Source organism: Leucopleurus acutus (assembly GCF_964270905.1).
Source record: "Leucopleurus acutus genome assembly, chromosome: 12".
Classification (NCBI taxonomy): domain Eukaryota; kingdom Metazoa; phylum Chordata; class Mammalia; order Artiodactyla; family Delphinidae; genus Leucopleurus; species Leucopleurus acutus.
Genome location: NC_139154.1, coordinates 16,271,718 through 16,283,757, shown reverse-complemented (window position 1 = coordinate 16,283,757; position 12,040 = coordinate 16,271,718). Strand labels below are relative to the sequence as shown.

Here is a 12,040-nt window from a genome sequence, read left to right as displayed (position 1 = left end):
AAATTGTCATTTTCACTGACCCCATCACAACCATTGAGGTTCATCTGTTCTTTTCTGTGGTTGGATTGAAAGACTGCTAAGGGGTGGGAGAAAAAAAGGGGTCTGGAAGGTGCAAAAGGTAATTGTTGGGATCTCTGCAGGATTGGAAGGGCACTTTGAGAACTCTTCCTTGGGACCATGTTGCATATTTCATCACAACCAAGGCTACTATTAAAGCAGCACTTATCTATAGACTACATACATACACTTCTCCCATCTCTCCTACAGATGGACTGAAAATTGCCCATTTGGGGAATGACACCTAAAACATGGTGGAGGTCACATGTGGACCCTGATGTTTAAGGCAGGATTGCTTCGTCAGAGCCCCAGGGCAAACTAGTAAATGTTCAACTTAAAAAAAAAAAAAAGTAGCTAAATTTGTGTGCAGCCCAGCCCCTTCTGTGATCCCAAACTTGACCCCAGCTTGGGTTGGTTGGGACTGGGTTTGGTGAGGCTTGGAGCTGGGAGTCATGTGTCTATTCTACGCGTTACCGGATAATAAGTAGCCAGGTTTTTACATCCTGGCCGGCCAGCTGAACCCAATCTGCTGGGTCCAACCCGTGCCATTAAAATATACTGCTTTGGGAACTCTTCTCAATACCCTGTAATGACCTATATGGGAAAAGAATCTAAAAAAGAGTAGATATATGTATATGTGTAACTGATACACTTGCCGTACAGCAGAAACTAACGCAACACTGTAAGTCAACTCTAATAAAAATTTAAAAAAATATATCCTGCTTTGTAACATATTTTGCCTCTGGGTTTCTTTGTCCAGGAACATCCCAGAGAAGGGGAGAATTAGGGACAGATGGGCTGTGGGCTCTCCGAGAGGCTGGGGGGTCTCCATTGGGGCCAGTGAGAATGGGGCACAGTGGTCCACCTCTGGGGCACTCACGGGCTCCCTGAATCCTCTCTGTGGCTGAGTTATTAACGAGGGCAGGTGGCCACAGGGAGTGTGGCCGGGGCTGAGGAATCTGCTCAGCTTTTGTCCACAGAGGTCAGCCCTTTGACAGAGAAGGAGGAGAGTTCTGTCCTCTGGCAGCAGGGATGCCTGTGAACCAGCTTGCACCCCCAGAAATCTCAGGATCAAGGATGGAGGCCCAGCCACAGAACTCTCTTCCTTCCACTTTGACTGGCTGTCATTCAGAGCAGGCTGATGCAATGATGCTGCAGAGCAAGAAACACGCAAAGCAATTATCTTTTTAGTAGGTCACTGGCCTCCTTTGGGAGAAGAGACCAGAGGGAGAGCTGGGGAGGCAGGCAGCCCGGCCTTCCCCAGAGGCTGCGCGTGCAGTAGCTGCGTGGGTGATTAATAGCTGTGTCACTTTCCATGAATGTTGCTTTAAGCGGCCGTGTTCAAAACTGAGTGGGAACAAAATAAAACAACCCCAAAATAAATGTTTCCTCCCGTCCTTATGAGTTGCTGGAATCCAGAAATAGCTTCTCAAATCTATCATTTTAAATGGCATCGTTCACAGCCCTCTCACAGGGATACTGTGATGCACACACATCACTTTCTCTTTTTAAAGACCATGAAAAATTTGAGCTCAGTGACTTTGGGGTTGTTTTCCGGCCCTGAAATAAAAAGTATGTTTACAGAGAAAAATATAGCCTTTACATGGGTTTTTAAAGAAAAATAGTAACCCAGGGGAGGAAAAGGACAGGAAGAATATTGTGTCCATATAGATCATAAACTGGAACAGTAAAAACGTCTGGCAGGCAGTAATTGCCGACCAGCTGCAGGGATTGTGGTCCTGTGAGTTGTGTTCAGGGCAATGTGCCAAGATGCTGGCAACCAGAGGACTGGCCTGGACCATCCCAGCCCTCCGTGAAGTCGACTGGGGCCTGAGTGTGTAAATAAGAGGGTGACCTCCTCCGGCCAAGTTCTCTCAGAGCACAGAGGCTTGAGACCGCCTCTCTCTGCTGCCTCTGTTGGAACCAGGCTACTGGCTTGGGGATTGATGGTGGCAGTCTTAGGGATGACTCTGGCAGCATCTCTGGTCAGGAGAAGGGTCGTTAGCCTTGAGTGTCATATTGATGTTTTCCCCTGGAGAAGCCAGAGAGCACATTTCAAGGGTGAGAAGCCCATGAGAACCTCCTGGCTCAGTGCTTGGGAGACTCTCAGTGTCTCGGGCCAGAGAAAGGGAGGGAAAGAGTGTGGGTGCTGCCTGCCTTCTGCCCACTCATTTGTTCCTTTCTTGAAAAAAACCCAGTGGGTGGGCTGTTGGGCATAAGGACAGGGTGGGTTCCTCATCTTAGTTGCTTAGTTGCTCCATCGCTGTCGTAAATGCCCACTGGCTCCCACTCAGTACTCCAGTGTCTGCCAGTTGGGCTTTTATCAGAACATCTATGAACAAGCGAACATTCCAAAGAGACGTGGAGGGATGGGTGCTGGAGGAGTTGGGTGTGTTGCTGCTGGGAGATGGCAGGACACTACATCTGTCACCTTGCTTTCAGTCTCTCCCGCCCACTCACACCTGGCCAGGCTGGGGCACCTGAAGACAGAACAGGCCTACCCTCCGTGAGCTGTGAGTCTTGGCCCCAGGTGCTGTTTTAAAATCCTAGGTTGGAGCTTCCCTGGTGGCACAGTGCTTAAGAATACACCTGCCAATGCAGGGAACACGGGTTCGAGCCCTTGTCCGGGAAGATCCCACATGCCGCGGAGCAACGAAGCCCGTGCGCCACAACTACTGAGCCTGAGCTCCAGAGCCCGCGAGCCACAACTCCTGAAGCCCGCGTGCCTAGAGCCTGTGCTGTGCAACAAGAGAAGCCACCGCAGTGAGAAGCCTGTGCACTGCAACAAAGAGTAGCCCCAGCTCGCCACAGCTAGAGAAAGCCCGCACGCAGCAACGAAAACCCAATGCAGCCAAAAATAAATAAATAAATAAACCCCCAAAAACCATAGGTTGTATTAATTGTTTAGGTATGGTGACAGGAGACGACACATCAGGAGCCCACTGCCACTGAAAACATAGCTTGTTACTTGCAGTTCCCAAGAGATGGAGGGATGCCATGCCATGCAGGGCCACCTGGGGAGGCACCAGGACAGTCAGGAGTCAGAGGGAGTGAGGACAGGAGCTTCTACTGGGGGAAGGCACGGGTGAGGCAGGATAAGCAGGCTAAGCAGGTTCAGGGGTTTTTTGGTTTAGGCTAGTTTGAATGATTCCAGCAGGTTTGGGGGCCCTGGGGGCTGTCCTAGTGGTCTGGCCAGGGGGAGATTAGGGCAGGGGAACAGTGGCCCAGCGTGAAAGAGCCCCTGAAGGAGGTGGTAGGGATGCGGGCTCTGGATTGGCCAGTTGGCAATGAAAGATGTAATCCTTTGCTCCCTCAAGGAATTGGCGAGTCCTGGGAGGGGCAGTCCCTCCAGGGTCAGCAAGGGCCCAGATGGCAACGCATCAAAACATGTGGTTAATACAGGTGCACACGGCGCCAGCATGAAAGGGAAAAGTGCTCCCATGTGGGAGGAGTAACAGATGAAATGCTCGGGGCAGTCTGGGGAGAAGCAGCTGCCTGCTTTGATGGCTTTGGTTTGGTGTTTGAAGGGGTGAGTCCAGAGAGGGGAGGACGTCTCAGTGGGAGGAGGGGGCTGAGCCACCAAAGATATGACGTGTGGTAGTTAGGGGTGAGGTTGGCTGCAGGCAGAGTCCGCCTGGACAGAGGCCCAGTATGGGAAGGCGTCTGCGGGGCTTAGCAGGAAGCAGTTGGGACCCTCAAGTAAGGCCAAAGCAGGTCCTGAATGCCAAGCTGAGGCATTTGGATTTTATTCTGTGTGAGCTGCCAGGGCTGTTTTGCCCTCAGGAATTCTCCTAATGAATTCATAGACTCCTACAGAAGGACTCCGCTCGGCTGTGTATCATAATCACAGCACTTAATTAACAAATTAGGATGCTGATGTAAATTTATGCTGGATGAAAAATAGAAATCCACTGTGGCAGGGCTTGAAAATGCAGTGCCTCCCAGGCTTGCAGGTAATGTCGGCGAGTGGAGAGGGCTCTGGGGATCGTGGGGGGCGGCCATGCCCCCAGTGGAGGGGTTGACGGCCTCAGACCTCCGGGGAATCCCATCACGGGAATGGGGTCCAGCGTTGCCAGATCTTCTTTGTTTTCAAGAAAGCCTGGAAATGCAGATCCTTGTTGTGAAATCACTTGGTCTCTTGGCAATGCGTTAGCTAAACTCCGTCCTCCCTATCAGCACAGGGAAAGGCACTGAGAGGCCAGCTGTGTGGACCCTTGGTGGCCTCTTTCTGCTCTCCTGTCACCCCAATTGAATTGTGAGGCTCAGAGAGGAAATGGGGTGATTTCAAGGTGTTCCTCCACTGGGGAACTGAGGCACGGCAGGTCAGGGGTCAGATCTGGCATCCAAAGACCTTCTGTGAGGTCGGAGCGAGCCACTCTGCGGTGCTTCATTGGTATTTCCTCGTTGCCAAAACTCATTAATTCTTTCATTCATTCAGTGACTATTGAGTGCCTGCTGAGTGCCGGCCAAGACCAACACTACACACACAAAATCAGAAAACGTGATGGGATACTGTCTCAAAGTATATTCTCGTTGTAATTATTTTTCAGCAAAACAAAACCTAAAAGGTGCTGTGATCAGTCCCTTATTTTGCTGTTGCCATGTGGGTGGTGCTTCCTGCAATGATTCTCTGGCGTCAAAGGAGGAAATACTGGTGACCGACAGGGTGGGATGAGGGGGTGATGGGAAGGAGGGACACGCGAGGCTCTCCCTGCCCACGCCACCTGGGCTGCTTCCGTCCGTGTCCTGGGCTGTGAGCTTCAGGCTATGAGCTCCGTGGCCGGGCCTGAGCCTTCTTGACCTTGAGGGACGCCTGGCACCTCGGGTGATGCTGGCACCGAGCAGGCCCGCAGATGTCCCCCAGGGGAGTGAATCGCATGTGGCGATAGCTGGTTTCGGTGGAGAAGAGTTTAGCCGCAACGACCATAGGAAAAGTTCCAGTAGAAACACAGCGTTTCAAAATGCAAGTTAAGAGAGTGGGCACAAATGGAGTTTGTAGAATGACCCGACGTTATGATGACATCATTATTGGGTCTGTGACTGTTTTATTGGTTTCACGATGATCGGGAAAAAGCTGAGAGGTTTTCCTACGGACTGTCAGGCTCCTTTGGCACTGTGCTCTGTTGTGGTTGGGATGGACGGAGGGCATGGGCAAAGGCAGGGTGGGGTCATGTTCCTCAGACAACTATCTGTGGGGTGGTTAGATGGCGTCTGGGGAAGCTATGCTCGTAGAAAACGAGCCTGCGCTCACAGTGTGCCTGTGTGTGCTTGTTGTTAGGTCTGTCCTCACTGCCTCCCACCCACATGAGATGGCCAGGTTGTGAATTCTAGATGCTTTATGAACTAAAAAGATCATGGTACCCTCCTTTTAATTACAAATAGGAAGAACATTAAAGCATGCAATTATGACCCAGAAAGTATGAAACAAAATTTTTAAAAATTTGCTGGTTCCCGTCTCTCGTTGAGTGATTGATGGGTATCCTCATTTCATTGGCGTCTGAAGCACAGGTTCGCCCTGCCTGTTGGATAACCTAGCACAATGTGCACCTGTGTGCGTACGTCTGCACATGTGTGCACGTGTGTGTGTGAAATGTGTCAGAAATTGACGTTAAGATCGGAGCTGTTCACAGAAGGGAGGCTGCCAAGCCCAGGATTGTAGAGCATCAGCCTGCATGGGGCAGGGGGGTGACCTAGACAGGCGGGGCTTGTGCTTTCTACAGCCGCGGGATTCTGTAGGATTAACCCACGGGTGATGCCTGGGAACAATCCCACCCCACTTTACAAGCTGCTCTGAGGAGGACCTCTGTTCACCCCTACACAGCTGCATCAGAGCGAAAGGCAGTGCTGTCCACAGGGCACGGGGTTTAAGGAAGGATGTGGAGAACACCTTTTGCACGAGGAACTGCAGGGGAGGATTTAGGTGGGCTGAAAATAATGACCCACCTGTGAATCTGACAGAAGCACCGGGGTTGGCGTGGCCTCCTTGTTGAGACTGTCCTTTTGAAATATGTTCTAGGGTATCACTCCTGTCCTATTAATTATGTCAGGAACTTAGTAAAGCTGAATAATTAATGATCTCCGTGCACTAGGAACTATAAAATGCCACGTAAATGTTAAGGAGTAAAAATTACTCTGTGTATTAAATAGATACCCTGCTTTAAAAATATTCCATGGTGGGAAGGTTAATTTCCAGAGCAGCTGAAAAGCTTTTTGTTGGACTATCTTCAGAAACTTTTGCCATCTTAAGTACATTTCAGGAGACTGAGGCATTCTGTATCTGAAGTATTTGAAAGACAAATGGCTGTTTGGGATGATGTTGCCTATTGGATTTTGGTAAAGTTGTGTCTGCTTGATTCTCTCTAGCCAGAGGCAGTTTGGGCCCAAAGCCAAGGAAGAGGTCAAGATTATTGAGCACCAAACACAGACCCTGCGGCTGATGCCTCACCTGGCTACGGCCTTGGCCCTGTCCTTCGCCAACAGGTGAGATGCCTCTGGGGGTTTGCCCTCTTGAGGTGAGTCTGCGGCTCTGGCATTAATAGGAGGCAGAAGAGAGAGGCAGGCAGGGGCTTCACTTCTTTTCTTTTGTCAAAACTTTTTTATTTTTTTAAAATTTACTTTTAACTGTGAACACGAAAGAGTCTGTGGTTAAAATCCAGTGCTCAGGTCAAACTTGCCATCTGAATCTTGGTAGTCCATATATCCTGATGATGGGGTCCACGAAGAATTTGGGATGACCCGAACTGACACTTCTCCAGAGTTTCTAAAAGAAACAGACTCAAACAGTTGAAATTTCTCTACCTCTGAAAACGGTTCTAATTTATACTAATATTTTCAAAAATAGGTCAAGATGTGTACATATGGTGGCGGGCTATTGAATAAAAGAGCAGTAGGGGCTTCCCTGGTGGTGCAGTGGTTGAGAGTCCGCCTGCCGATGCAGGGGACACGGGTTCGTGCCCCGGTCCGGGAAGATCCCACATGCCGTGGAGCGGCTGGGCCCGTGAGCCATGGCCGCTGAGCCTGCGCGTCTGGAGCCTGTGCTCCGCGACGGGAGAGGCCACAACAGTGAGAGGCCCACGTACCGCAAAATAAAAAGAGCAGTAATAATACTGTAAATTCACACAGAACTTCACATTTTACAGCTGGCTCTTCTTATCTTTGTCTCATAAGCCTAGACATTGCCTGGGCAGTTGTGGGTCATTACCACATGGTAAAGATCAGAAATTAGGAGATTTGCCTAAGATCACAGGGTCCAGGAGTGGGTGGACTGGGAATGTAACTCCAGACTTTGGACCCTTTCCTCCCTGTGCAATCCTGCTTCTTGTGGGAACTACGAGAATTAATTTCTGAATAATTTAGAACTGGCGTGTGTGTGAAACTGACCGCGCCAATGGGTAAGCTGGTGCCAGGGTTTATGAAAGGAAGGTGATTGGAGAGATTCTGCCTCTAGTGTGCTGCTGGCTTGTGGGGCTGCTCAGTGCTGCTGGCCTGGCTGGGAGGAGCTTGGGCGGGCGCCCCTCTGCCCTTATGCGCTCAACACTGGGATACCGGGGTGTGTGAACAGTGAACCCTGCAGACTGAGCTTCGGTAGCAGCACTAAGATTGATCCAAGCCACCTGGAGGAAAATGTAAATCACTCACATCTAACATCTTCCTTAAAATATTCTTGAATGTCTTTTGAGGTTGAATTTGCATATTGTAAAATGCACAGATTTTATTGCTCAGTGAGTTTTGACAAACATACACCGCTGTGATGAACACTAAACCGAATCTAAAACATTTCCATCACTCCACAAGTTTCCCTCGTGCCCCTCTGCAAGTTGCCCCACTCACCACCACAGCAGAGACAACCACCTTTCTGATTTCTTTCCCGATAGCTTTTTCTGCCTGTTCTTGACCTTCATATAAATGGAATCATACAGTATGTCTTTGTGGGTGTGTCCAGCTTATTTCGTTCAATGGAATGTCTTGATGTTCCTCAATGCTGTTGAGAGTTTAATTTTTATTGCTGAGTAGTAACATTCAGTGAATAAACCACATTTTTTTTTATCCATTTCTGTCACTGATGAGCATTCAGGTTGTTTCCAGGCTTTTAGCTACTATGAATAAGCCACAGTGAACATTCTAACATAGGTTTTTCATTTTTCCTAGGGTAAATGCTTAGAGAGGACTTGCTGGGTGTTGAGTATGTGTATGTCTAACTTCATAAGAAACTACCTGTTTTTCAGGGAGGTAGGACCATTTTATGCTCTCTTGGGCAATATATGGGAGTTCCAATTGCTCTGCATCCTTGCCAGCCATTGTTATGATCAGGTTTTGTCTTGCTTTGTTTTAATTTTAGTTTATTTTGGTCTTTCTAATAGTTGAATTTTATTACCCTAATAACTAATGACATTGAGTGAGTATCTTTTCATGTGCTTATTTGCCATCTGTATATTTTCCTCACCCATTTTTTAAAAGTTATTTTTATTTATTTATTTATTGGCTGCATTGTGTCTTTGTTGCTGTGCGTGGGCTTTCTCTAGTTTCGGCGAGCAGGGGCTACTCTTCGTTGCGGTGCACGGGCTTCTCATTGTGGTGGCTTCTCTTGTTGTGGAGCACAGGCCCTAGGTGCACGGGCTTCAGTATTTGTGGTGTGCAGGCTCAGTAGTTGTGGCTCGCGGGCTCTAGAGCACAGGCTCAGTAGTTGTGGTGCACAGGCTTAGTTGCTCTGCAGCATGTGGGATCTTCCCGGACCAGGGCTCAAACCCGTGTCCCCTGCACTGGCAGGCGGATTCTTAACCACTGCGCCACCAGGGAAGTCCCACACCCATTTTTAAATTGGGGTATTTATTTTCTTATTGTTGAGTGTCAGAGTTCTTTTTATATTCTGGATAGATTCTTTGGCATCATATATGTGATTTGCAACTATTTTCTCCCAGTCTGTCACTTTGGCTTTTATTTTCTTAAAAGTGTCTTGATCAGAGCAATAGTTTTTAATTTTGATTTGATTTGATAGCTTTAAATTTTGATTTGTCTTGAAATGGGTAATGTGAGTTCTTTTTCAGAATTGTTTTGACTCTTCTCATTCCTTTTTGCCTGTACTTATACGTGTTAGAATCATCTTGTAAATATCTACAGGAAAGATGGCTGGCATTTTGCTTGGGATTGTGTTGAACCTATAGATCAAATTGGGGAGAACTGACTTCTTAATGTTGAGACTGCCAATTCATGAACACTGTGTATCTTTCCATTTTTAAAGGTCTTCTTAGATTTCTCGCTCCAGTGTTTTGTAATTTTCAACACACAGATTCTGCACATATTTTGTTATATTTATACCTAAGCATTTTACTTTTCTTTGGTGAAATTGTTTATTTCTAGTATATGGGAATAGTATTTACTTTAGTATATTGATCTACAATCTTGTTTGTACATTTTAATACATATAGCATTCTTCAGATTACCTATTTCTTCTTGAATGGATTTTTATTTACTTCATCTAATTTGTCAAACTTACGGCAATAGTGTTGGTTGTGGTATTCCTTTAGCATCCTTTTAATGTCTGTGGAATCAGTAGTGATTTCGTCTCTTTCATTCCTGATATTTTGTTCTCTCTCTCCCTCATCAGTTTGTATAGGTTTATCAATTACATTGCTTTTTCAAAAAAAGAGATTTGATACAATTGATTTTCTCTACCGTTTTTCTGCTTTTAATTTTCTTGATATCTCCTCCAATGTTTGTTATTTCTTTCCTTCTACTTGCTTTGCTTTAATTTCTTCTCACTCTCTCTTAAGGTGAGAGGTTAGGTTACTGCTTTGAGACCTTTCTTCTTGCCTAATCATTTAGTACTAAAATTTCTCTGTAAGCATTACTCTAGCTGCATCCCTCTGCTTTTGATACGTTGTATTTTCATTCAGTACAAAATAGTTCACAGTTTTCCTTGAGACTTCTGCTTTGACTGCTTTGGTTATTTGGAAGTACTGTCATGGTCCAAGAACATATTATGAAGGATTCTGTTCTTTCAAATTTAAGGCCCAGAAGACACACACGCGCACACACACACACACACACACACACACACACACACACACCTAACACATTCCACATTGCGAAGAATATATATTCTGTTATAGTTGGGACGATAGTTCTATAAATGCCAATTAGGTTAAGTTGGTTGGTTGTGCTCTGCAGACTATATACATCCTTTCTGATTTTCTGCCTACTTGTTCCATCAATGGCTGAGAGGAAGGGGTTGGCATTTGCAGCTATAATTATAAATTGGTCCATTTCTTCTTTCAGTTTTATTAGTTTTTGTCTCAAGGATTTTGACGTTTTTTAGATGCATATACATGTAAGGATTATTATATTTTCTTGGACAATGATCCCTTTATCGTTATGTAATTTTTCTCTTAATCCCTGAAAATATTCCTTGTCCTGAAGTCTATTTTGTCATATTAATATAGCTACTCCAGGTTCCTTTTATTTAGTGTTTTCATGGTACGTCTTTTTCATACGTTCATTTTTAACCTGGCTATATTTTTAAAGTGGGTTTCTTTGTAAAACAGAGGATAGTTAGGTCTTGATTTTTTTATCCAACTTGAAAATCTCTGACTTTTAGTGGGTGTGTTTAGACCAATTGTATTTAAAGTGATTGTTGATATGTTTGGATTAAAATCCACACTGATAGCTGATTTTTATTTTTTCCATCTGTTTTTTTGGTTTCTTTTTCCTTTTTTTCTGCCTGCTCTTAGGTTAAATGAATATTGTTTATTATTCCATGTTATCTCTTTGATTGACGTTATTTATACTACTTTTGGAAATATTTTCCTTGTTGACCCAGCGTTTACAGTATACATCTTTACTGAATTAGAGTCTCTGTTGAACTATTATACTGCGTCCCCCGTCGTGTATGGACCTAAAACAGTATATTCCAAATTCCTCCCTTCCATCCCTTTTTCTGCTATTGTTGTCACATAATTTACTTTTAAATATGCTGCAAACACACAATATATTGCTACTGTTTTTCTTTTACATAGTTCTGTTTTAGAGCAATTAAAAATCAGTAAAATTGAATTTTATTTTACCTTTATTCAATTGCTAACACTTAATTTACTTGTATAGATCCAAATTTCTAATTGATACCATATTTGTTCTGCCCGAAGAACTTCTAACATTTCTTGTAGAATAGGTCTGCTAGCAGCGAATTCTCCCAATTGTTTTTTTTTTTTTTTTTTGAGAAAGTCTTTATTTCTCCTTTCTTGAAAAAAGACATTACCAATATGTACAGAGTTCTGGGTTGACAGTTTATTTTTCTTTGAGCATCTTAATGATCTCACTCTATAGGCTTCTTGATTCCTTGATTCTCATGAGAAAACAGCCATCATTTTTCTGGCTGTTTCCCTATATTCCCCATATATGCCCACTTTAACTGCTTTTGAGATTTTCTCTTTTTCTTTGATGTTCAGAGTTTGATTATGTTGGCCTAGGTGTGGTTTTGTGGTTTTGTGTGTCTGTGCTGTTTGGAGTTTGTGGAGCCTCTGGGATCTGTGGGTTGAAGTTTTTCATCAAATTTGGAAATACTTTGGCTATTATTTCTTTAAATATTTTTTCTGCCCCATTCTTTCTTTCCTTCCTGTACAGATGTCAACCTGCTTCATACTGTCCTACATGTCACTGAAGTTATGTTCTTTGTTTTCTTTCTACTTCAATTTGGATAATGTCCATGGATCTGTCTTCAAGTTCTCTGTTTCTTTCGTACACAATGTCCAATCTACTAAAAAGGGCTGGTTCCTCCCTGGAATTCAGCTCATCAAGGCTCCCTGCAGCATTTGTTCTTTGGAAAAATACAATTTTTATTTTATCCACTTTCCTTCTTACTGTTATTAAGGGAACAAAAGTCTCTGGTGTCCTTTTATATCTTAACCCTGTGACACTTGTTTTAACCTCAACGCTTCCATCTGAAGTTGTCACTAACTCTCTACAAAGTGTCCCTCACCCCATTATATCC

The 12,040-nt window shown here is 45.1% G+C and overlaps 1 protein-coding gene across 1 annotated transcript in view; it reads left to right on the top strand.

Annotated features, from left to right (window-relative positions):
• The window catches only part of ACOXL (acyl-CoA oxidase like), a gene marked incomplete at its 3' end in the record, with an annotated part of 382,726 nt that overhangs the window by 180,787 nt on the left and 189,899 nt on the right, over nucleotides 1-12,040 (top strand). The window contains 1 exon segment of the mRNA XM_082852053.1: nucleotides 6,421-6,537. Coding sequence (XP_082708179.1) covers nucleotides 6,421-6,537 — 117 coding nt within the window.